This window comes from Lynx canadensis, chromosome F1, assembly GCF_007474595.2.
Source record: "Lynx canadensis isolate LIC74 chromosome F1, mLynCan4.pri.v2, whole genome shotgun sequence".
Classification (NCBI taxonomy): Eukaryota; Metazoa; Chordata; class Mammalia; order Carnivora; family Felidae; genus Lynx; species Lynx canadensis.
In genome coordinates, this window is record NC_044319.2 from 19,962,984 (window position 1) to 19,989,263 (window position 26,280).

The 26,280-nt window shown below is 41.0% G+C and overlaps 1 protein-coding gene across 7 annotated transcripts in view; it reads left to right on the forward strand.

Annotated features, from left to right (window-relative positions):
- Nucleotides 1–26,280, forward strand: part of RASAL2 (RAS protein activator like 2) — a 364,251-nt gene that overhangs the window by 322,952 nt on the left and 15,019 nt on the right. For 5 of the 7 annotated variants that reach the window (XM_030303462.1, XM_032591839.1, XM_030303459.1 and 2 more), the window contains 8 exons: nucleotides 7,410–7,554; nucleotides 8,223–8,459; nucleotides 10,097–10,298; nucleotides 12,420–12,619; nucleotides 13,399–14,260; nucleotides 21,569–21,703; nucleotides 23,403–23,605; nucleotides 25,294–25,381. In XM_030303462.1, coding sequence (XP_030159322.1) covers nucleotides 7,410–7,554; nucleotides 8,223–8,459; nucleotides 10,097–10,298; nucleotides 12,420–12,619; nucleotides 13,399–14,260; nucleotides 21,569–21,703; nucleotides 23,403–23,605; nucleotides 25,294–25,381 — 2,072 coding nt within the window. The remainder of the gene's footprint in view (nucleotides 1–7,409; nucleotides 7,555–8,222; nucleotides 8,460–10,096; nucleotides 10,299–12,419; nucleotides 12,620–13,398; nucleotides 14,261–21,568; nucleotides 21,704–23,402; nucleotides 23,606–25,293; nucleotides 25,382–26,280) is intronic. The other 2 variants (XM_030303463.1, XM_032591838.1) reach the window with 1 other exon arrangement.

Below are 26,280 nucleotides of genomic sequence, written 5' to 3' on the forward strand. Positions count from 1 at the left end.
AATAGTCACATGTGATTATGAAGGTTAGACAGTTATGTTGAATGAATGCATAGATTTTTGCCCTCAAGGATTTTATAAGATAGGGAGATAAGAAAGATAAGGATATCCCTATAGCCAAAGAGAGAGAGAGAGTGCGAGAGATTCTGTGCTTTTTCAAAGTATTAAAGAAATTATTCTAGCTGATGGGATGATGGAATTTCCCATGTAAGATACATAAACAATGTGTGTGTAGCTTGAAAGGCAGAAAGGTTAAATAAAAACAGATATTGGACAAGGGAAGTGGTAGGGATTGGCATAGGGAAAGAACCATACTGATAAAAAGGCATAGCAGTATGAGAGAGCCAGGCACGTATGAAATAAAACCAATTAGCTAAAAAATGAAATGAAAAAGACAAGTCAACAACAACAAAGAAGAAAAACATTTAGAACCAAATTGTTGAGAGCGTTGAATGCCAAGCTGAGGGGTTTAGATTTTTTTTTTTTTCCTCAACATTTATTTATTTTTGGGACAGAGAGAGAGAGAGAGACAGAGCATGAACGGGGGAGGGGCAGAGAGAGGGAGACACAGAATCGGAAACAGGCTCCAGGCTCCGAGCCATCAGCCCAGAGCCCGACGCGGGGCTCGAACTCACGGACCGCGAGATCGTGACCTGGCTGAAGTCGGACGCTTAACCGACTGCGCCACCCAGGCGCCCCCTGAGGGGTTTAGATTTTAACAGTAATCACTGGTGAGCCACTGCAGGTTTTGAGCAGGCTGTTTTCAATAGAATCAGTTTAACAAAGTGATTAAAATGGGTTGGTGAAGAAAGCAACTGAAAACAGAGACCAGTGAAGAAGCCATTGTAAGAAGGAGGGTAAGAAACCAAGAGCTTCTGATTGATGTGATCACCAAGAGTAAGAGGTAAGGTGGATCTGAGAAATATTCAAGAAGTTGAGCTGATGGGACCTGGCAACTTCAATTTGTGAGAATATGCCAGGGTTGGGGGTGGAGACCAGTTATTACAATGAATATTGGTTACGAGAAGGATGATGAGGTTCTCAACAGAGGTAAAGAACACAGAAGTAGTAGGCTTGAAAGATGGAAAATGATATTTCCACTTCATGGGTATTCAATTTGAAGTTCTAATAGGAAATCCCAGAGGTTCTAGGTAAGAAATCTCAAGACATTTGCCTAGGTGTCTCCTGGAAATTTAGGACCGAGTTACCCATGTGGAGGGATAAATGAAGCTACAAGTTTACAAGAGCAGAAAGAGACTGGGCCAGAGACAGGTCTTACAGTGCACCTAGGCTTGTGATATAGATGGAAGGAAGAGGAGGAATCAGGAAAGTGATCACAAAGAAAAAGCATGCGTGCGCACATGCACACAAAGCAGGAAAACCAGGAAAATCCTGAGTCCTAGACACCAAAAGAAATGAAAGCATCAATATCCTCAAGAGATTGAGGAAGGTAGAGGTTAAGAAAGAAAAAGTGGCTATTGCATTCGGTAACTTCACTAGTGGTGGCTGGGACTGCCATCAGGAGGACAGGAACTGGGTTGTACAGGGTAAAATGTGAATGACTGCTCAAGAAATAGGACCATCGTGCTTACAAGAAGTAGACTCACTATAGTAGCCATTAATTCCTACTCTGCAGAAGTAAATTATTTCTCTTCCTGTGTCCTGTCTTCGTATTCTTTTCTCTAAGTTATGTGCTTTAGTTTAAGATCTAGTGGGAATTTACAAGAATAGTGAATATGGATTTTCATTGATACGAAAGTTACAGAGATTCATAGTCTCACATAAAGAGCTTTTTACAGTCATATCAGAAAGTATATCTCATGGCTTCCTTCAGTGATTTGTATTGCCTTCTAAAAGGCAATGATGAAGCATCTCAACCATACGTAGTCTCCATTATATGGACATAGGGGTAAATTATGTGTAGACCACATAATTCTACCTCTTAAAAATCAAATATCTGTATTCTGCCATTCAGTGTACTATACAGGATTTCCAAATAAATAATTTCCAAAGTGAAAAGTAGATGCAAGTACTTTGATAGGACTGTGAATAATTAGTTGATGGGCTAAATGATACATGAAAATTCAGTGAGCATGGGAACAAATTCACATAACCCCACAAAGATCTCTTCAAAGAGCAAGGACCAGGGTAGTGAAAATAGCTGCCGCTTCCAAGCACGTAAACAAAATTAATTGGTAAGCTTCTCCAGGGCAGAGATTCTCCTGTCTTCTTCCCACTTAACTGCCCACAGTTCTAGTTAGCCTTTATATCTTAGACTCTCAATGGCTGATTTTTCTGCTATATTTTACTTTTATAACAGAAACTGCCTTTTGAAAACAACTTACAGAGTATCTGTCTTGGAGCCAGTGTAAATTCAGACTTATTTTATATGGTTTGACATAGTAATAAGTGAATTTTCAAATAGTAATCCTGAAGAACTGCAAAATTTTCAGTTACCTTATAAAGATTGAATTATTTTTGTCATACAAGACTGTACTTACTATGGCAGGAGCCTCTAATCCTTCAGTAAGTGTCAAAGAAAAAGGCTTCACAGTGAAGTCTCCGTAAACCAAAAAATTAAATTAATAAGGACAGCTGAGCACTCAGAATAATTAAAGTTCAGTTATATTTCATACACTTTGGGCAAAAAAATAGATGTTCTTTCCAGACTGCCTGAAGAATTCTCAGAAAACTTAGTTAAAAGTTACCAGTCATATTATACAATATGTATTTATCTTGATTAAGGCATTATTATGTACTGCACAGACATAACTGAGGTGGCTCAGTTAGACTTGACTTAAAGCTTCCACCTGTTAACACCTTTTACCTTTCTGACTAAAATCAGATTGCACGTTGATACCCTGTGACACACAGAAATACCATCTATGAGACACAGAAAAGCCCCTGATTTCCACCCTTGGTGACAGAGGCAAATTTTATTTTAGCAATGATATGGCCATACCTACTAACTTATTTATACACAATTTGGATGCTAGATAGTAATGAGTTAATGATTTACATAGAAAACACGCCATAGAACGTTCTAGGTACAAAGTCACATTTAAACAATATAGTAAGCACCCCTTTGGCTCTGATCTTTTTCAAAGACAAGTGAGCAAATGCAAATGGATTACTGAATCTATCTCAATAATTTTTGATCAGGTAAGCAGCTTCTAGGTGCAAATCTATAAAAGGTTTGCCTTTCAGTGTGGTGTTTTCCACATTATCAGACAGGTTATAGTTTCAAAGGTGAAAATAATTCTCTCAGTTTGGGAGGACTTTAAATATATCATAATCAGGTAAAAAAAATCTTTAGACAATTGATTTATATAAATTTTGTTTTAAGTTTATTTACTTTGAGAGAGACAGAGACAGCACAAGCAGGGGAGGGGCAGAGACAGAGGAGAGAGAAACCCAAGCAGGCTCCGTGATGTGAGCTTAGGGCCCGATGTGGGGCTCGAACTCATGAAATGTGAGATCATGACCTGAGCTGAAACTGAGGATCAGACGCTCAACCAACTGAGCCACCCAGGCACCCCTAGACAACTGATTTACTTCTGGACCCTTGTATTATTTATTTGGCTCTTTTCTTGGAGAGTAAAAAATAATTCTTAAAGTTTATCAATGATTCATTAATATTAGTATTGTTTCCCTAAACTAGATATAGCCTTAAAGAACTCACTAAACAGAATATTAATGGTATAAATTTAGAGGTGGGCCAACTTTTATGCGGAATATTTGATATTGATGACTTAGTTTTAAATTTAGCTGCTCTTTTTTAATATAATTTATTGTCGGGGTGCCTGGGTGGTGCAGTCGGTTAAGCCTCCGACTTCAGCCAGGTCACGATCTCGCGGTCCGTGAGTTCGAGCCCCGCGTCAGGCTCTGGGCTGATGGCTCAGAGCCTGGAGCCTATTTCCGATTCTGTGTCTCCCTCTCTCTCTGCCCCTCCCCTGTTCATGCTCTGTCTCTCTCTGTCCCAAAAATAAATAAACGTTGAAAAAAAATTAAAAAATATATATATATATATAATTTATTGTCAACTTGGCTAACATACAGTGTATATAGTGTGCTCTTGGTTTTGGGGGTAGATTCCCGTGATTCAACACTTACGTAAAACACTCAGTGCTCATCCCAACAAGTGCCCTCTTCAATGCCCATCACCCATTTTCCCCTCTCTCCCACCTCCCAACTGTCAGATTGTTCTCTGTATTTAAGAGTCTCTTATGGCTTGCCTCCCACCCTCTCTGTTTGAAACTATTTTTTTTCCCCTTCCCTTCCCCCATGGTCTTCTGTTAAGTTTCTCAAGTTCCACATATGAGTGAAAACATATGATATCTGTCTTTCTCTGACTGACTTACCTCACTTAACATAATACTCTCCAGTTCCATCCATGTTGCTGCAAATGGCAGGATTTCATTCTTTCTCATTGCCAAGTAGTATTCCATTGTACATCTAAACCACGTCATCTTTATCCTTTCATCAGTTGATGGACATTTAGGCTCTTTCCAGAATTTGGCTACTGTTGAAAGCACTGCTATAAACATTGGGGTACATATGCGCCTATGCATCAGCACTCCTGTATCCTTCAGGTAAATTCCTAGCAGTGCTATTGCTGGGTCATAGGGTAGATCTATTTTCATTTTTTAAGGAACCTCCACACTGTTTTCCAGAGCGGCTGCACCAGTTTGCATTCCCACCAACAGTGCAAGAGGGTTCCTGTTTCCCCACATCCTCGCCAGCATCTGTTGTTGTCTGAGTTGTTAATGTTAGCCATTCTGACGGGTGTGAGGTGGTATCTCAGTGTGGTTTTGATTTGTATTTCCCTGATGATAAGTGATGTTGGGCATCTTTTCATGTGTCTGTTGGCCATCTAGATGTTTTCTTTAGAAAAGTGTCTATTTGTGTCTTCTGCCCATTTCTTCACTGGATTATTTGTTTTTCGGGTGTTGAGTTTGGTAAATTCTTTATAGATTTTGGATATTAACCCTTTATCCGATATGTCATTTGCAAATATCTTTTCCCATTCCATCGGTTGCCTTTTAGTTTTGTTGATTGTTTCCTTTGCAGTGCAGAAGCTTTTTATCTTGATGAGGTCCCAGTAGTTCATTTTTGCTTTTATTTCCCTTGCCTTTGGAAACGTGTCAAGCAAGAGATTGCTGCAGCTGAGGTCAAAGTGGTTGTTGCCTGTTTTCTCCTCTAGTGTTTTGATGGTTTCCTGTCTCACATTTAGCTCTTTCGTCCATTTTGAGTTTATTTTTGTGTATGGTGTAAGAAAGTGGTCTAGTTTCATTCTTCTGCACGTTGCTATCCAGTTCTCCCAGCACCATTTGCTAATAACTGTCTTTTTCCCATTCGATACTGTTCCCATTCGATACTGTTCCCATTCGATACTGTTGTGTCAAAAATTAGTTGGCCACCCATTTGTGGGTCCAGTTCTGGGTTCTCTATTCCATTGGTCTATGTGTCTGTTTTTGTGCCAATACCATACTGTCTGGATGATTACAGCTTTGTAGTAGAGTAAATTTAGGTGTTCTTTAAATGAGGTAAATTGTGTGGAAGCACATAGTATAGGGGACATTGAGAACATGTCACATACAAATCTTGTGAGAATTTATAAATATTTTCGGGTGTTTTCACTTTATGAAAAATTATTTTTAAATTGCATGTCTAGAGCCCCTACTAAGTGCCATGCACCATATTGGATACTTTTCTATTCATGCATTATTTCTGATCCTCGCCACAGATCTGTAAGGGTGGGAGTTATTGACGCCATTTTGTTAATAAGGCAGCTGAAACTCAGACTTTTAGTTAAATGACTTCTCAAGGCTCCCCAGTAATTAAGTGATTTGACCTTAGGTCTGTCTGATTCCAAAGCCTTTACTTTTTCCATCTACTAATTTCCTATTCTCCAAACATTTTCTTCCAAATAATCATTTCCCATCCTCTATTATAGCTACTTTTTAAATCTTCACTTGCCTCACTACTTACCCTTTTGATAGAAAATACTCCTCATGATGCTACTGCTAATTAATTTTGCAGAAGTTTTTGTTCATGTCCATGAAATCTATTATAACTAGCCTGAACTTTGAATGATATGAGCAGATTTGAAAGGATCTTTGCAAGATCTACTCCTTTGTCATAAAGACCTGTAAAAAACCAAGAATAAGGGTGTCTGGGTGGCTCAGTCGGTTGAGTGTCAGACTTTAGCTCTGGTCATGATCTTGCAGTTCATGAGTTTGAGCCCCACATCGGGCTCACTGCTGTCAGTGCCAGGCCCTCTTCGGATCCTCTGTCTCCCTCTCCTTTTGCCCCTCCCCTGCTCACACTCTTTCTCTCTCGAAAATAAACAAACATTAAAAAAAACAAGAATACATGCTATCATTTCTGATAAATATTTATTGAACATCTGCAATGCTTTGAGAGCTATTTGGTAGGCTGGAGATTCAAACATGAATAGAAGCTGGCCCTGACCTCCAAGGGTATTCATCCTAGAGGTGTGAACGTGAGACAGACATGTGAACAAAGAGCACAAAACATTGCGAAACACAGAACACTAGAACATACACAAGGTATGGTGTGTAGTGGAGGATAAACAAGTAAGGAAAGGATTTGTTCGTTCAGGGAACGAACAATCTATATCCTATAGAGGATGGGATATATAAACAGTGCTTCTAAGCTTCTATGAAGAAATGTCTGCTACATTTTTTCTACTATGTTGAATGACTATCCCCTTTACAAGAGGTAAGCCTAGAGACCCTTACTCAAATCTATGTTTGACACCAGCATTAGCACTAACACCTTAGGTGGGTATTCAGTCAAGCGTGGGTTCTTTTTTCTTCTAAAATAATAACAACATTATTCATCCTGGTAGAGCAGCCTTATAACAAATAACGAGTTCCTGCTAATTAAATATATTTGTGGAGCACTTGGGTGGCTCAGTCGGACGTTAAGCCTCTGACTTTGGCTCAGGTCATGATCTCGCGGTCCGTGAGCTCGAGCCCCGCGTCAGCCTCTGTGCTGACATCAGAGCCTGGATCCTGCTTCAGATTCTGTGTCTCCCTCTCTCTCTGCCCCCCCACCTCAAAAATAAAGAATTTGTGGTTTCAGGTAAAAGATTTAAAGCTGTATCATTGTTGAAGGTATGATCATTATTATTTTTATAAATACCACGATGGTGAGGTTAGCGATTGCAGTTTTTCTGCTTCCAAGATGAGGAAGATAAACATCATATATGGGAGGTGGTAACCCTTGGGGGTCTAAAGCAGCAACAATCCTTCATGTCCTCCATGTCAGGTCTCAGAAAGAAATTCCCGTTATACATTTTAGGACAGAAATCCTAAATCCTTTTGTTCTGTTCAGGAAGACGCTGCTCATAGTTACACTACCTGTCACCTTCTCTCTTCAAACAGGGGAGTTCATCAAAGCTCTGTACGAGTCAGATGAGAACTGTGAGGTGGAGCCCAGCAGGTGTTCCTCTAGTGAACTGATAGAGCATCAGAGCAACCTGAAAATGTGCTGTGAGCTGGCTTTCTGCAAGATCATCAACTCGTACTGGTGAGCAGGTGTCAGTGCCTCAGCCTCTGCTCGTGGAACTTCAGTTTTTCCATGTAAAAGTCATCACAGTGTCAACTGTAGTATCTCCCACCCAGAGAAAGGGCTCAGGGGGAAGATGGAAAGTTTCCCTAATATAGTCCCCTCTGAAGTCCAAACCTCCACTGTAAGCAGAAGCACCTGTGAACTATCTACATAAATATAATATTTCCCCAGAATAGGAGCACCACGTCCTCTAATTCCCAAAGTATTTCAATGGCTTTCTGAAGTGTTTACCAGTGTTAGACAGTTGTGTTAATGATTTTTGATCATCGCTCCAACCCCTGCAATTGGTGAGATTCTGGAAGTTTTGAAGAACGCTCTTTAGAGAGATTATGGTAAGCTCTATTAAACCAGATGGTTCAGTCAGGAGCCTCATGCCATTTTCCTACGTTGCAAAACTAAATTTACACTAATCCCTGAGTTTTATGGCTGTGGGTTTCCAGTCTCCATCTGGGCTTCCGTGAATTTTCCACCAACTCGAAGCCATGAATCAGGCAGAATTCTCTCCACTAGGCTCTCCTCTTAGCCTGGCTCTAGAGTAGGTGTGTTGGGCCAGATGGGATCACTTGTGTCTTCTTGGGTTATGGTACTTTTGTATTTAGAGGTTTTGATCTTTTTTCCTTCCCCAGTGTTTTCCCTCGTGAGTTGAAAGAAGTGTTTGCGTCATGGAAGCAGCAGTGCCTGAACCGTGGCAAGCAGGACATCAGCGAGCGGCTCATCAGTGCCTCGTTATTTCTGCGTTTTCTGTGCCCAGCCATTATGTCTCCCAGTCTTTTCAACCTGATGCAGGAGTATCCTGATGACCGCACGTCTCGGACTCTGACTCTAATTGCCAAGGTCATTCAGAACCTGGCTAACTTTGCCAAGTAGGTGTCACTGCTATAAGCACTTTTAAAAACATTGTTTAAGAAAAATACGTGACACCTAAAATTTGGATGGGGGTGGGGAGCCTCATCACTCGTATTACAAGATTTTCGTTATAGTGGTATTCAACATAGAAGAAAGAAGAAACAGCTTAATATTCACTTTACAGAGGAATGGTTCAGTAACCCATGGTACATGCATTCAGTAGAATATTTGCAGCCACCACAGTGTTCACCAAAAATGTCCAATAATACGGAAAATGATGCAGATACAATTATACTATATGGAAAGTGCTATTCAAAACTTGAGCAAAAAAGAAAAAGGATACTAGAAGATACATAGGCTGTTATTCCAGAAGTATGTTAATACAAAAACTAAAGTATAACACGTTAGGAGAAACCATCTGACAAACTCAGTGGTTACATTATCTAAGACAATTGGCCTGGCCCCTTCAAAGAAAAAAGTCAATGTCATGAAAAATTGAAAAGATGGAGAGGGACTATTCTAGATTTTAAAAGACTTCAATGCTTGAATCTTAACTGGATCTGAACTGGGGGAAAAAAAATCTATAAGTCATTTTGGGGACAATTAAATGTGGACTATATATAAGATGATTTAAAAGTTTTAGCGTGGTAATAGCATTGGTTTATGTAAGAGATGTTCCTTATTCTGAAGAAATGAGTGCTAATGTATTTAGAGTTTATGTCTGCAACTTAGTTTAAAATGGTTCAGCAAAAAAAAAAAAAAAAAAAAAAGTATGTAGAGAGAAAGTGAAAGCAAACTTGGCAAAATGTTAGCAGTGGGTTAATGTAGAGGAATGGCATATGATTGTTTGTTGTATATTCTTTCAACTTTTATATAGGTTTAAAATTTTTTAAAAAGGGAGTTAGAAAACCACTGGGGAGGAAATGCACTCACATGTAAACAGCAGCTATGTTTGGGTGGTAGAGTTTGTCCACTCACACTCTTTTCTTGCCACTTTTCATTGTTTCCAAAAAAGACAAGATTCTCTATTAGCAGCGTATTGAAGGAAGAAAGTGGAACTTCAATGAGACAGATTGTTTTCTAGTGTAATATTGGCTTTTTGGAAGTGTACTATTTTAACTTTGTGTACCCTATATTTACAGCAGCACAGAAATAGACATATTTACCCATATTTGAGCTAATTCTGCTAAAAATTACTTCTAGCTTATTTTGAAAGAAATTTTCTGGGCTGAAGATACCTAGAATTTAGATGGGCAAAGAAGAGAGGTTCTTCTCTAGCAAAAATAAATAGCATGTAGTGCACACAGGCTTGGAGAAGCGGCATATATCTGGGAGACTCTGAAGAAGCTAGCAATATTGAAGGTTTGTACTGATGAGCATGTGGTAGGCAAACGAAGGTTATTTACAGAGAGCTCTAGATACCAGAAAAAAGAGAGTTAGCTTTCGCCAACAGAGACTAGAAGGCTATGCAAAGTATTTGATTGTTACATCAGTATCAGGAAAGTATGTTTTAGCATTTATCACTTAGCAGATTATAAATTAGTCACTTACCTCCCCAAAATAAAAATAAAAAAGTTAAAGCTCAGTGTAAAGTCAACTCAGACATCTCTTTTCCTGAATATGTCCTTTCTCATTTTCTCTCCCTCTACTTCAGATTTGGTAACAAAGAAGAATATATGGCATTCATGAATGATTTTTTAGAACATGAATGGGGTGGAATGAAGCGCTTTCTTTTGGAGATCTCTAATCCGGACACCATCTCGAACACGCCAGGCTTTGATGGTTACATTGATCTGGGCCGAGAGCTTTCAGTTTTGCATTCCTTACTGTGGGAAGTAGTTTCCCAACTTGATAAGGTAAAGTAGGCTGGAAGCATAATGGGAGATGGGAGATAGAGAACGTTAATGTACCTAGATTCTGGAAAGTATCCACAGGGTGACAGCCTTCACGCTTCCTGCTAGTCGAAAACGACCTTTTGTGCTAGAAGTCTGGGAGTAAATAGCTATCAATTCTGCATCAAATACGTGCCCTCCAAACCAGGAACTTCTAGAAAGCCATGAGATTATTCACATATATTTTTAAGAAATTAGCTGAATTAATGGAGTATATATTTCTATAAATACATACATATATGTATATAACATTATATATAGCATGTCTAAAACCTTGCCTGGAAACTAACATCAAATATTGCCATACGCAGGTTTATTCATGTATAAGCAGGATGAGATAAAACCTCATAATAATCCTAACAAAAGTGTGGACTTGGAAAAATACTGAGACTATTATGTTTAAGTGGTTTAACTCATGAGATTTTTTTTTTTTTTTATTCTTCAAGTCAGAGGGTTCAATGTAACTATTAGTACTACGGAGTTGCATGGGATCTGAAAATCCTGATGTTTTCTTTTTCTACAGATGTGAATTTTAAAAACAGAAAATACTATTTTTAATCATTTATTTTCCGAGTATAAGCTAAGAATCTTGTTATATACCATATTAGTAACTAAATACATACCATGCCAATCATTTGCTTCCTTCTGGAATTTTTCAAAGAGGAATCAAATTCATAATGGAAAGTAGTCTTAGATCCTGGCTAGGTTTATCACAATAATTATTTATTGATGTTTTTGTTTGCTACAGGTACTTCATAAATAGGTGTGGTGGTATGTTAGAATAACTTCAAAAGCAAAGTTATTTTTTTGTGATAAGAATGTATTTGTTTTCCTCCACTTTCCTATTATCCTTAAAAATGTTGTACTGATAAAAATGGGGGAGGGGAGTAAAACCTATTAATAAAGACCACTTTCCTGAGGCAATGTAAATGGTAGGGTGTCCTACCATTTGTAAAATAGTAAACTCTTATTCTTGAGGGCCCCTTCTTCACTTGTAGGAGTACTAGCTAGATTTTGAGTTGCAGCTATGCTGAGGTAAATTCCTTGAATACAAATCATGGCTCAAGAAAGTTGAGCAGGTAAAGGCTATTCTTGAGGTGGCGTTTGAGTGCCCATTCTACCCATTGGAGCAGAGTTGAAGAGACTTGGTTGTTGAGAAGACAAAGGAGACCCAGAGGCAGTCTTGTAGAACTGCCCTAGAGTTGAAGGGTCCCAAAGGACTCCATAAGAATAAGAACTCCCCCAAAGAAAAAAATGATTGAGATGGATAAATCCAATACTAAGAAGCTACTCTTTGTTGAATAACTGCATCGGTGGGATGCGGATACAGTAATCTTGTGAAATAGGCCTGGTTGATTTTGGGCTGAGGTCCTTTCAACAGGCTTTGCTATGTAAACATGCTTTGTCCTTTTTAATCTGTGTTTAGTCCTGGGAACCAGGGGTAAATCTAGACATATCTCACAGAGTTTACCTGCTTTTGCTGTTTAAAAAAAGATTGTCTTGCTGATGCAAACCCAGTTGACAATAGGTCAGAGTTCCCTAAAGGAAATGGGATAGTAGATGGCAGTATATCATCTGTGTTCCCTGCAGTGCTCCAGACCCCTGAATGCAACACCTTCCTGTATGTTGGCATGCATTTCTTTTCTCACATGATGCCTTTTCTTTGGAAGTTTCATCACACTAGCCGATCCTCTGGTCTCGAAGTCCTTTGGTTAGAAGGTGTTTGGTTCTTCCCCTACCCTCCCCCACCTTGATCTACTAGCCTTCCAAAGATTTAGTTTGCTTTGCATGCCTATTTTAGTTGGAATGGCAATAGTTTGGTTGTTTTGAGCATGTCTTTTAATTTTTATTTGCATAATCCTAATTTCTATTTCCTTTCTTTCCTCAATGTCTGCTGCACCTTGTTTCGCCTCCTCCATTCATCTCGACGCCATGGTTCTGCTGCTCCATAACAATGCATTATGAACCTGCCACTCCCATATGCAAACACCTACCCTTCCCTCCAACCTACACCCCTCCATCAATGGGCATCGTTGTCCCAAAAACAATCCTTGGTGGATGTCGCAATGCTTATTATCCAATTAGGGTGAAAATTCCTTCCTACAGGCGACCGTGGCAAAATTGGGACCTCTCCCTCGAGTTCTTGCTGATATTACCAAGTCTCTGACTAATCCTACACCAATACAACAGCAACTAAGACGCTTCACTGAGCATAACTCCAGTCCAAATGTCAGTGGAAGCCTCTCCTCTGGGCTGCAGAAAATATTCGAAGACCCCACTGACAGGTATGAAACAGAGAATTTAAATAAACTGTTGTCTCAGAGAGAGGTGATGTTTAGAGACTTGGCAGAAATCTATTTATTTGTTGAATTTATAACTTGAAAGTCATGATCAGTTGGAAAAAACATCTGACCTGAGATAAATCCAATTGTTTGTCCTAATAATACACAAGATCTAGGATTCTTATTTTCTACAGTGATATTGTAGACTTATAATATGTTCAGCAAACATTGTTTAAGAATCTAGGTCCGGCTTAATGGAAGATTAAGGGCTTTGAAATTTCTATTTCCATATATTGTAGCACTCAAAACTCTGGAGAACCTCCGTTAAAATCACTTTATGGCTGGCGGTGTCAGCCGGATAGGCAGATACAACGTTGATGCTCACACTGACCCTCTTTTCTGGATTGGCAAGACTTGGGCCTTTAGCAGTGACCCTTTGGTTGTACCTCAGCCCTGCTTCCTCCTCTTGAAGGTTTAGACAGAAGCAATTAACTGTGAATCAGAATATTTGGGAGGGTTTAAAGCCTAACTAGGATATGACTAGAATTCTAGCAGAAACTGAAGACAATGATGAGGAGGTAAGCACAGCGTTATTCCCCACCTTTGGAGAGAAACTAAAAATGTTGGATTTTAAAGAATTGTAACGATGAAATCTGGGTTTAGAAACCAATGTAAGTATCCACATTGGGACTGTGAGCCTTTGGAATGTTCATATGCCTGGGTTGAAAAAACTGTTTTGAATTTGCCCCAGGAGTAATTAAGGGTCCTCTCCTTTTCCACAGTGATTTGCATAAACTAAAATCTCCAAGCCAGGACAACACTGATAGCTACTTCAGAGGGAAAACATTACTGCTGGTGCAGCAAGCGTCCTCCCAGAGCATGACTTACTCTGAAAAGGATGAGAAGGAAAGTAGCCTTCCTAACGGTCGGAGCATCTCCCTCATGGACCTTCAGGACACTCACGCTGCTCAAGTGGAGCATGCACCTGTCATGCTCGATGTGCCTATGCGCTTAACTGGAAGCCAGCTTTCCATAACCCAGGTGGCCAGCATCAAACAACTGCGGGAAACCCAGAGCACTCCCCAGAGCGCACCCCAAGTGCGAAGGCCCCTGCACCCGGCCTTGAACCAGCCAGGCAGCCTCCAGCCCTTGTCATTCCAGAACCCTGTCTATCACCTCAATAACCCAATTCCGGCAATGCCAAAGGCCTCTGTGGATTCCAGTTTGGAGAACCTAAGCACTGCCAGTTCCAGAAGCCAAAGTAACAGTGAGGATTTCAAACTCAGCGGGCCCAGCAATAGCAGCATGGAAGATTTCACCAAACGCAGCACCCAGAGCGAGGATTTCTCCAGGCGGCATACTGTGCCAGACAGACACATACCTCTTGCTCTGCCACGGCAGAATAGTACCGGGCAGGCCCAGATCCGGAAAATGGACCAGGCTGGGTTAGGTGCCCGAGCCAAAGCCCCGCCATCCCTGCCACATAGTGCTTCCTTACGTAGCACGGGGAGCATGTCGGTGGCCTCTGCAGCCCTCATGGCCGAACCTGTGCAGAATGGGAGCCGGTCCCGGCAGCAGTCTTCCTCCTCCAGAGAGAGCCCTGTTCCCAAAGTGAGAGCGATCCAGAGACAACAAACACAGCAGGTAGGGGGGAGAGCTGGAGGGGTGTGGCTTCCACTTATCCAACTGCTTCCCTGGTTCTTTGTATATAAATCATTAGGAAATCCAATTTCTAGCAACATTTCCACTTAAAAATATGTTCTGCAACTTTTTTTTAGTGCTTGTTTATTTATCTTGAAAGAGAATGTGTGTGTGTGTGTGTGTGTGTGTGTGTGTGCGCGCGCACGCGTGCGTGCAAAAAGGACCAGAGAAGGAGAGAGAGAATCCCAAGCAGGCTCCACACTGTCAGCACAGAGCCCAGCACAGAGCTTGATCCCACCAACTTGTAAGGTCAGGACCTGAGCCAAAATCAAGAGTCGGACGCTTCAATGACTGAGCCACTGAGACACCCAGACGCCTCTATTTTCTGCAGCTTTTTTTAAAGTTTATTTATGTTGAGAGAGAGAGAAGGCACACGTGGGAGATGGGCAGAGAGAGAGGGAGAGAGAGAATCCCAAGCAGGCTCTGTACCATAACCCTGATGTAGGGCTTGAACTCACGAACTGTGAGATCATGACCTCAGCCGGTGTCGGACCCTTAACCGACTGAGCCACCCAGGAGCCCCATTTTCTCCAACTTTTAGATGGAGAGAGGAAATGCAAGGTCTGGGAGGCTTCTGCTTAGGTGAGGCTGCAGAAAGTAGCTTGACTCATTACCCTCAGGAGACTATCAACCACACAAAGAGCTTTTCCTTCCCTTCAAGCAGCTGAGCCACTACCTATGTGTGCACTGGGAACAGATTGGTGTTGCATGAATAATTAGAACACATACACTGTGAAACCTATAGGCCAGATGAACCATAATATATTTTGGGAATCTGGACCCTTAATCCTCAATTTTTTTCCCCTACAGTTTCCAGAATAAACTTTCGCGTTCCGAGTCAAACATTTAATGTAACTGCTCTCTATTCCATCCCCCACCTCCCTCTGGAAATAATAAGTCCCCTGTGCCTTTTCCTGGAAATGACTAGAAAAATAAACAACTGAGCACCTATAAAGACAAGGTAAAGGAGAGAGGTAAAAAGATAGAAACACAGGCGGTTGACAGTGCTGTAAACATTTCCAAATCCCTTCTATTTCTATTTGCATGGGTAAGCCCAGCTAGTGTCACACCCAGTCTTAAGACTTCTGGACTCCTTTCTTGACAAATAAAAAGTTTTCCCGAGAATTTGATCACTCGTGTCTTCCCTACCTAATACATTTTCAGGCACCAATACATATTTTGCTTTTTGAAACAAACTAATAACCTGAGGAAATCATGTATAGGTATATATTTAATCTTTCATCTAAAAAAGATTTTTCTCCTTTGTATTTGCTGACCTTTCTTTGAAACCTGATCATACTATATGAATACTAGGGAGCTTTGTGATTGGAAGAGTTCTATGCCACATCCTTTTGTCAGCAAAACCACTGGTCAGAGGAGACTGCCATAAAACCCCAATGTATCTTTTTAATATATTTGCTCTTTATAGGTAGGCATTTACCGATTTGGCTGTTTCTGCCGCTACTCTGCTGTGATCAGAGCCCTTGCCCCTAGCTTGATCGTTACTGTTTAAAAAAAATAACAAAATTAGAACATTGACAGAATCCTGGGATACAGAGGTAAAGGAAGAGTTGAAAAGTACGACTAACTTAAGTTGCTTCCCGCAGCCAGCTTCCTAGGCAGAGCCTCCCGGTAGGTCCTTCTTTCCAGAGAAATAAAGTTTTCCTTCAGTCTTAAATTTTTCATTTTTATTTGGCTTATATTTCCCCAAATTTCACCAATTCGTTTGATTTAATAAGCATTTTCATCTAAAGAGAAGGAAAGAAGAGTAGATACAATGAAAATGCTTTTGTGTCGCTGTATCTTTCATATGTATGTCAAATTATGTCATATATATTCTCTTAATCTGTTTGTTGGAAGGCAGTCCTTCTTACCTTATTGTGGTCTTTTCCACATGTTGCTTTTATGCTAGCTTCTAGTTGAGGCCAACCACTTTCAGAGAAATGAAGTGTTTACTGAGAGGAGAAAAGAAAGATAAGGAATTTTGGAGATGGAGTGCTGGGCGGAGGCAGACATCCACGCAGGGGTCTAAGTGCAGCATGGGGGCCCTGAACGTGAGAAGAACCTCAGATTGGCAGAGAGGGACAGGACAACGGAAAGGGCCCTCCAACCTGCTTTTCAAAAGCTGGCTCGGGCCCAGCCCTGGACAGAAAAAAGGAATGCTAACCCCTTCCCCTATTTGATATAGTCCTCAGTTATCAGGGTGTGTGACTCAGACTGATGGTTTATAAATATTTTAAATTAAATAGCCTTCTGAGTGATCATCTGGAACGAGGTATCATTTATAATGCTCAGGTATAAGAAAATGTAGCACCTGTCACACAAGCAGTTAGTACAGTTTCTCTGGGTGAAGAGAAGGCTGTCTTGGGTAGATGGGAGGTAGGAAATGGATATGGTCTCCCAACAACCAACTTAAAAACGTTTTGTGCCACAGCCATGAATGAACTGGGGTATGCCTGTGTTATATTGGCACATGAGGCACAGACACCATGAAGTGGCCTCACACGGCTTTAAATATTCACCTCTGTTTATGCCTTCGCTGGTAGTGCCACCATCGTATCAGTTAAAGCATAAATCACCGTATTTTTATTGCTCAAGTTTCTGGTTTTTCTACACTCGCTCTTTCTATGCAGATGGTTTATTCTTTCAAACTTATGTTGTTATTTTCTATTCCTTATCTTTCCGTTTCTTGCTTTTCTCCTCTCCCGTGAAGCCTCTGAATTTCTACATAATCAGCGCATTTTTGGCAAATTCCTTTACATATTGTAATTGCAAATTGTGTTGGGGAATTCTTCTCTCCCAAAAACTAGAGGATTTCTTTGTGGGGATTGTTCTGTAGGCGTGTGTAATTATCAGCGGCTTTGTCCCATGCAAATTCCATCTGTATCTTAGCACAAAGGAGCGGCCATTGTTGGCAGGCTTACTAGCTTTGGTGTTCTCCATGTACGTACTGAGTAGGAAGGAAACAAAATCCTAGTGAAACAATCTACAGAGAAAAGATTTATTTTTTTCAGGAAGCTGCCGTCAATTTTTTTTACCCTTCTCAGCCTCTCTTTGGATTCCCCCCTCTCATTTCCCTGTCCGTTTTGTTTTCCATGTATCGTGTACTCCCTGTGTATAATAGACTGTATGTATAATGTATGTGTTCAGATATAGCGTGTTACATAACCTCAAAAATTCAAATTTGAAGAGACTTTTAAAATAGGTATCAGGGGCGCCTGGGTGGCACAGTCGGTTAAGCGTCCGACTTCAGCCAGGTCACGATCTCGCGGTCCGTGAGTTCGAGCCCCGCGTCGGGCTCTGGGCTGATGGCTCAGAGCCTGGAGCCTGTTTCTGATTCTGTGTCTCCCTCTCTCTGCCCCTCCCCCGTTCATGCTCTCTCTCTGTCCCAAAAATGAATAAACGTTGAAAAAAAAAAAAAAAAAAGACCCATTACTTTAAAAAAAAAAAAAAAAAAGAAAAAAAATAAAATAGGTATCTGACAAGCCTGTTGGAATGATGCTCCAGCTTTCACATTCAGATATGTTGAACCCTCTCCTAACCAACCTCTTCAAGAACCCTCAGAGTATACTTGTTTAGTCAGCCCTTTCTTTGGTGTAGACCGCAGAAGTGCTATTCACTATGAGAACCTGACTGAACCTGACTGGTGCAGACTTTGGAGAAGCTGAAACCAACGCGTCTTATTTATATCTAGTAAATACTAGCAAGGGACAGGGAACTGGCCTGTTCATTGTCCTCAGTATAGCCAGGCTATGACTAATTATAGGCTCGGAGAAACTGCCATCTCAGGCCCTTTTGCCCTAAAGCATTGGTATTTTTCCCAGAGAAACCCTATACAGCTTTATCTCAAAGAGGAGACAGTCCTGGTAGGAAATCCTGCTGCTTTTCTTTTTGTCTTTTTCATCCTTCATTTTCTTTAACGATCCGCTGTTGAAAGTCAGTGGATACAAATACTCTTCCTAAGGCTATAGCTAAGCAAAAGGGGATTTGAAGCACTTACCAACATCTTTTCCCAATCTCTTTGACTATAAACTAGAGGTAATAAATTTTGCTATCTTGGCCAGCTTGTAAAGGAGATGCAACAATCATTGAAGAAAAAGCCTTTGATGCACTTCCAAAGGATTAGAGGAAAAGACATACATACATTAGCTTTCTCTTAGTAGTACATTATACTTTAGTAATGAATTCTAAAGAGAACCAGAGTATTCATAAGTGAATAATATTTTATTGAGCATCTATTATGCAATTACATAGTCACTACCATTCAAAGAATGCTATATATAATATGGTACCCTGCCTCAAGGATTGATGATCTAATTGGGAAATACGACCAGCACACACGAGACCAATAGAAAAAAATGTAAGAGACAGTATATAGTTTTTAAAATAAAGAAACCAAAAAACCACCTCTATTTTTGATGTGTTCAATATTACTTTTCTGTTCTTTATAATTTTTTAAATGTTTTACCATGAATACAAGGAATAGTTAATATTCTTTTCAACACTTATTGACCACCTACTGCTATGCAGAGTGCTTGGATATATTAGGAAGTGGTTGAAAATCAGAATTAACCAGTACAATAGGAATAGACCTAAATGCGCATTTCCATCATACAATCTCTTAAAATTCATTGGACATTCTTAGTCTTTCTGAAGATATGGTAGCTACCACCATCACCAGTGGAAGAGCCAAGCTCGTTTTACAACTAGTCAAAGCCTAGATTGTGCTAAGGAGTCGTTGTTTTAATACCCTTTTAGGGGCTGAGATCGCTCCTTAGTGTGTTCTAGGAATATCTTTAGTGTGCATGTATAGGCACCCAATAAATAGATAGCCCATAACAAATTACAGGGAAAGAAAGTTCATTCAAGCAACATCTTGTTAACTAGATAAAACGGAAAGCTATTGAATTAGCTGCCTTGAAGTAATAAATTCCAAACAGTAAAGTTGTTATTAGTTTTAGTACCTGCTTTATCTCAAACTGCTATTGAATAGAAAATCCTGGTTTCACAGAAAAGCAGCTTTTCTCTGCCCTGTGTGCTAAAGTGATAAGATCATGAAATTAAAAAGGCATTTGTCTCCTTTAAATATTGGCTTTCTATTAATTTTTTCAAACCCATAACTGCATTCTTTTGCCTTTCAGGCGTATATATATCAAAAAAAAAACAAAAACAAAAAACCCTAAACCTCTTGTAAAACTATTTTTCTCTGCCAGTGATGAAGCAGTTTATTGTGCTCTGCTTTTAAAGTCCAGTAGGGGGAGAACTAATGTGTGTGTGTGCGTGTGTGTGTAAAGTATCTTGCCATTTACAAAATGCTTTTCCATGCGGACTCATTTGCTTCTTATAATAATTTTTCATATGGATAATTACTACCTTCCACTATAGATGATACTCTGTCCTCTGTCCTGTAGGCCAGTATTTCTAAAGTGTGATGCTCAAAATTATTTAAGTATACAAGATGTCTGTTTAATTACTCATGTAATTAATTATTTTAACACATATTAGAAAAATATATGGCTATCAATATTAATAAATATTTATAAATATATTACCTCAAAGTCATGATTTTACTGATATTATTGTTTAGCATAAGGACTTAGCTAACTGGAAAAGGTCTTTTTAAAAAGATAATTAATAATATATCAGTGAAATGTTATGACAAAAATAATAAAGTGATAAATGAATGAAGTATAAGAAACATAACCTACATACCAGAGTGGAGATGGAGACATGTTTACATGCTCCTTGACACAGTGGAGAAATTGATTTTAAAGGAGGAACTTCTAGCTCGAAGTCCATTAACAACTGCCTATGTGTGCATCAGGCGTGATGCCGCTTTTTACTGATGTATATCTGTAATCTCTTTGTAAATCAGCCAAACCAGGTTCTGCTTCAAACCTTTAAGAAACACCCTCATATTACTTGTTTTGTGTATTTTGCAGTTTATCCCAACCTGTCTTTGATAACCTTTTAGTCTCTGCAGCCAGTATTTTTCATCTAGTCTTTCTAAATTGCAAAGTCATCAAAATACCCCTTCTTTTAAAATAGCTGTCGATTTAGAGTTTAACTGGATTCTATTTCAGAATGACATAAAGATAATCTTAAGGTAGATAGCCTTTTTAGAATTAAAATAGGTTTCTATTTTGAGGACCAATGCTCCATAATCCCATAACTGAAGGGAATTTTCTCTCCCATACAGAGCTGGCTCACATACGGTGCTTTGTTCCCGCACTATCTCTCTCTCTCTCCCTTCCTGCCTCCCTTGTTCTCTTTCTCTCTCAAGCATACTGGAGAAAAAGAATTCGTTTTATATTTCTAGCATTGTAGAGAAAGTACTAATGTTAAGTAAGCTAATATAAATTGTAATATCCAATGCTAGTTTTCTAAACATCAATATGATAATATCCAAGCTCTGTAGTACTCTGTAGTTTGCAAAGAACTTTCACATACATTATATGACTCAATCCCTACAACTCCCTATGAGATACTAGGATGGGTGGTGATGGTGATGGTGGTAATATCTAATCGGTGAGATTAAGAAAAGAGTATTGAAGAGATTAAGGGACTGTTTAAATGGCAGCGTATCTACTTAAGACCAGAATTCCTATCACTCTAGTGTATCAGTATTGGAAAAGGGCACTTTATCTGGCTATCCTAACTGGATTGAAATATCTCTTAAATGAATCCAATATCTGTTGTTTTGATCCTGTATTCTTCAAGAAACTGTCTGGTCTAAAATATAGACTTCTGAGTGGTGTTAACTCATTAAGAAGTCCACACTCTGTAAAAATGACCAACATCACTTGTTTTTTCTCTTTCTCTAAATGATTAATGTGAAAATTAAGGATTTGGCATTCTGATACATAAATGGGTACCTTGTGAGTTTGTTCGTCTCTGGGTTAAACAGCCATTTCCTCAGCTGAGCAGCCAACCATTGAGTCATGCCTTTTCTCTCATTCTGTCATCATTGTAATTTCATTGGTAATTGAACCACTGGAGTAATGAACAATTTTAAGGCTGTGGCTCTCTTTTCTTGGATGTGATGCATAGGAATTTCTATTCAGAATAGTGTATTCTTCTACAAGGGGATATTCTCATTCTTCACCTCCAGCCCTGTCATTAATAAAATACTACTTAGAACTGAGAGCATTTATTAGATCACTGTTATGACCTCCAAGAAGAACTCCCTTTGTGAAACCTAACTAGTGGACGAGCTGTTTGGGGAGATGCTAATAAGTGTTTCTGATGCAGGTTCAGTCACCTGTGGACTCTGCCACAATGTCCCCAGTAGAGAGGACAGCAGCCTGGGTTCTGAACAATGGACAATATGAAGAGGATGTGGAAGAAACTGAGCAAAATCAAGATGAATCCAAGCATGCTGAGAAGGTAGAACTCGCCCATCTTTACTAACTTGCTGGCCCCACAGTGAGAGCCCATCCGAGGGGTCGTCTAGCCACGAACTTGAGCTCTTCACCCCCAACAGTGTCAACTCCATATCTTATGTTATCCATCGTATCCGTATCTGTATGACAGTTCAGTAGTGTCTGTGTGTGAAAATCTGCAGCAAATGTCCGGCAGCCTGGGGTGGGAGATTTCATTTTCCTTTTATGTAGGTTAACTTAATTTGCAAAACATTCTACTGTTCATTTCTTATCATTGTAGGTGAGTATTTAGTGTTTCTATAAACCTGTTGCTAGTCTTCAACCAAGGCCAAAATTACCCTTGGACCAGACTTCCTTTCCATGTCTTGTTAATGATTTTGTCTTTTTTTTTTTTTTTCTTTTTGCCTTTTCTGGATAAAGAACTTCCAGTTTTGTATTGATGTTTAAGCGGACATTATCTATTATTTCTATTTGTTTTGAAGAAAAGTTGACATGGGAAGAAGGGATCATCAAGAATCTTGACACCATGTGTGGCATTCTCTCATTTCATTAACAACCACACAACTAGTTACTTATCAGCATGATGTTAAAATCCGAAAATCACACACAGAATCCTAAAATATGCTTATTGATGCAGTCTCCCTTTTCATACTGTCATTAAAACTGTCATCTTTGACCTCTGGATTAACAAATACAGTTTAGGATCGTGTGGTTGGGTAAGCAGAAGCTAACTGCTTGATCATCCATTAAATTGATATTATGTGAAAATAGATTGCATCTTACACAGCACCGTAGGGATTTATCATGAATTGAATTAGACCATATACGAGAAATCCTATGCGTCTCACTTCACCTAGAGATGTGCCGTTCCGGTATACTCAGACCCCAGCCACTGCAATATCAGTATAGAAAGGGGCCATGTAACCAATTGAATGATAGTTTGTAATATAAAGCTTTAGTTTACATAAATTTATATAAAGCTTTAGTGAGAAAACAGACAAACGAGTTCCAGGAAGCAGTACCAAATTGAGCAGATGAACCACATCATGAAAATGGGCCAAGATTCAGTATTCGTCAGCCCTGGAGAGTGTGTAGGCCTTTGGCTTAGTGCTTGTGACCTGAATATTTTATACTCCGACAGGCAGGGAGAGAGCGGCAACAGCTTACTTTGCTATTTCAGATTCTGTTTATTGATTCAGTAGCGTAACATTGTAGAAATGTTGCCTGTTCTCTGAAGGGCTGATTCTGGTAGAGTGAAGTCATGACGGTCTGCTGAGCCAGGCTATGTCGGAGATCCTAGGGTGCAGGTGGTGGTGATCCAGAAACCGCTCCTCTGGTAGACAGCCGGCTTTTGGCTTATTTTAAGTGATTCGTCAGGCTTCTATGTACCGGTTCTTTTTTTTTTTTTTTTTTCTCCTGCCCCCATTTGTTACAGATTGGACGTGGCTTGTAGCAACCGGTAGTTTAATGTGGAAAGAGATACATAAATGTGTAGATCTGAGGTGCCAAGTGAAGATGCAAAATGTGACGCTAGGGGAAGGGAGGACAGAGCGCCTTTCCCAGTTGCGCCTTTTGATCATGTGAAAGAGTACTCGCGGCCCGGGGAGTGGCAGCCCAGACAGCGTCCGGCTACGTTGCTTTCTAAAACCTGTGTTAACTGCAGTCTTTCCCTCCGTGTGTTTGGCGCCTCTTCCCTGCGCCAGTACGAGCAGGAAATCACGAAGCTGAAGGAGCGCCTGCGAGTGTCCAGCCGGCGGCTGGAGGAGTATGAGCGCCGCTTGCTGGTGCAGGAGCAGCAGATGCAGAAGCTGCTGCTGGAGTACAAGGCGCGGCTGGAGGACAGCGAGGAGCGCCTGCGCAGGCAGCAGGAGGAGAAGGACAGCCAGATGAAAAGCATCATCAGCAGGTCGGGCGGTCGCCGGGTGGAGGTGTGGGCCGCTTGGGGGCACGAACGGCCGGGACGCTGACCCAAAGAGTCCCGGAGCAGTGGCAGCGAAAGCCACTTGCGCTCCCCCCGTGCCCCGCGGTGCTTGGGACAAATGTGACCAATGACTGTGTCTCTTCAAGTTTGCCAAGCGTGAGGCCTTAGTACACGTCCTTTGAAGACAGAGGTAGTCTGCCTCTCTTTCGTCCTAACAATTAGGAAAGAAAACATGGAAATGGAGCGACTCAATGTCCAAGAGTGACTTAGTTTTTCCCGAGTCCAGAGACACGGAAGGGGGTGTCGCTGGATATCTTTGGGGCCAGAGAACTAAGAGACGGTGCCAAGGATGTCCAGGGACATGGAGGGGAGGGGTCAGTTGTACCCAACACGAAGCACCTGCCGCGGGCCAGGCACTCTTCTTTTTTTGTTTGTTTGTTTGTTTTACATTTTTAATATTTTTAATGTTTATTTTTGAGAGAGAGAGAGAGAGAGAGACCACAGACAGGGGAGGGACAGAGAGAGAGAGACACACACACAGAATCCGAAGCAGGCTCCAGGCTCTGAGCTGTCAGCACAGAGCCAGACGCGGGGCTCGAACCCACAAACCGTGAGATCATGACTTGAGCCAAAGTCAGACACTTAACCGACTGAGCCACCTGGCTGTCCCTTTTTTTTTTTTTTTTAAATGTCTATTTATCTTGAGAGAGACAGAGAGAGACAGAGCACAAGCAGGGAGGAGGCAGAGAGAGAGAGAGGGCGACCAGAATCTCAAGCAGGCTCCAGGCTCTGAGCTGTCAGAACAGAGCCCGATGTGGGGCTCGAACCCACGAATCACGAGATCATGACCTGAGACAAAGTCAGATGCTTAACCAACTGAGCCACCCATGCGCCCCCAGGCACTCTTCTTAAGCACTTTATAAATAATAATTGGCTTAATCAGTTAATAAAAATGTATTGAATGCCAGCCTCTGAGGCAGATATTATTTTCATTTTACACATAAAGGAACAGGCACCAAATCCGTTAAGGCACTTGCCCAAGGTCATTTAGCAGGGCAACCAGGATTTGAAGCCAGGCAGTCAGGCTCCAGAGCCCACGTTCCTAATCACTGTGCTTCAGTACTGCCCAGTGCTGCGGAGAGGTCAATCAAATCAAAGACAGAAAAGGTTTGTTGTTTCACAAGCCTGGAGGGAATTATCAGTCTTGGAGCAGTTTCATGGAGTTGAGCGTCAGTGGGTTAAGGTGTGAGTGGCGTTCGAGAGAGAAAGTCGGCCTACTGAGCATCGCACACTCTTTGAGAAACTCTGCGGAGCAGGGGAGAGAAGGGACAGCTGTTACAGGGGAACTTGAGATTAAGAGAGGGTTGTTAGCTTTTTGTTGGTTGGTTTGAAAGTTTGCGATGAAATAATCTGTGCTGGGGGAAGGATCCAGCAGAGGAGAGGGAAGAAATGATGATACTGTTCCAGAGGAGGTGAAAATTCACGGATCTGGTCACAGGGAGAGAAGTCAGCCTTGAATGTCTTCTTCCAAGGCGGGAGAGAAGAAAGCAAGCGTGATTACGGGCCTCTTGCTGGGAAGGAATGGAATCTGGACTCCGCTGAGTGTGGGTTTCTCGCGCCCTACATTAGCTGGCTTCTCTCTGACGTCCATGTCTCCTCACTGCACATTCTAGGCTCATGGCTGTGGAAGAGGAACTGAAGAAGGACCACGCTGAGATGCAAGCCGTTATTGATGCAAAGCAAAAAATAATTGATGCACAGGTAAGCAGACCTTGAATCTAGTGTAAAGGACTTGTTTGTAGTAACTGTTGAATTTCCTGACTTCTGACCTTTTGGAAATGCCAAGGCACGTACTGGAAAATGGGTCATTGCACAGTGCTCCGCGTTACCTTTTAAAGATTAAGAGTTCCTAAGTATTACTTTTCCTTTCTTTTACTGGTGACAAGTGTGTCGACCCAGCAAAGTATTAGCGTGCTTAGTGCAGTTGCTTGACAGATCTCAACCTAGTGCATGATGGGGTCTACTCCTTTCCTTGTGGAAAGGAGGGCATTCTCCGAGGGGGTAACTGTGAAAAGCACACTGCATGTGTCTGGCTTGTGACCTCCACTGACCATTGCTTGGCTGTGATGTTCACGGTCTTGTTAGTCACGTCCACTGTGCCATCGACCTCTAGCCCCACGTCCCAGTGGAACTGTAGGGGAAGGACAGGGTCGTGGAAGGTACCTTTCCTTGCTGCTCTTTCAGTTCAGGGTTTGGCAGTGATGCTTGGGATTTGCTTGGCTGCCCTTCTTTGTTGGCGCTGTGCTTAGAGAGCCTCTTAGTCCTGATGAAATCAGAACCTGGGCCTCCGCTCACTGTGACGTACACCTGTGACTCTAATGGCCTGATGACTGCCAAGAGCACCTCACAGGGGCACACCAGTGATCAGAGCAAAATCCAAGAGGCAGGAAACACTGATGATTTCATTTCATTTCATCAATGCACAATATGGTTGTATTTCTTAGAGCCAAACGGATAACAAAAGACAGGTGCGGTTCTGATAGCGGATGGTCTAACCACAGAGGGTATCGCCTTCCTGAAGACGGCCAACCCACACGGGTTTGCATTTTTCACCCTTAACGACCTCATCCCATCCCTAAGCTATGAAATAAAAATAGGAG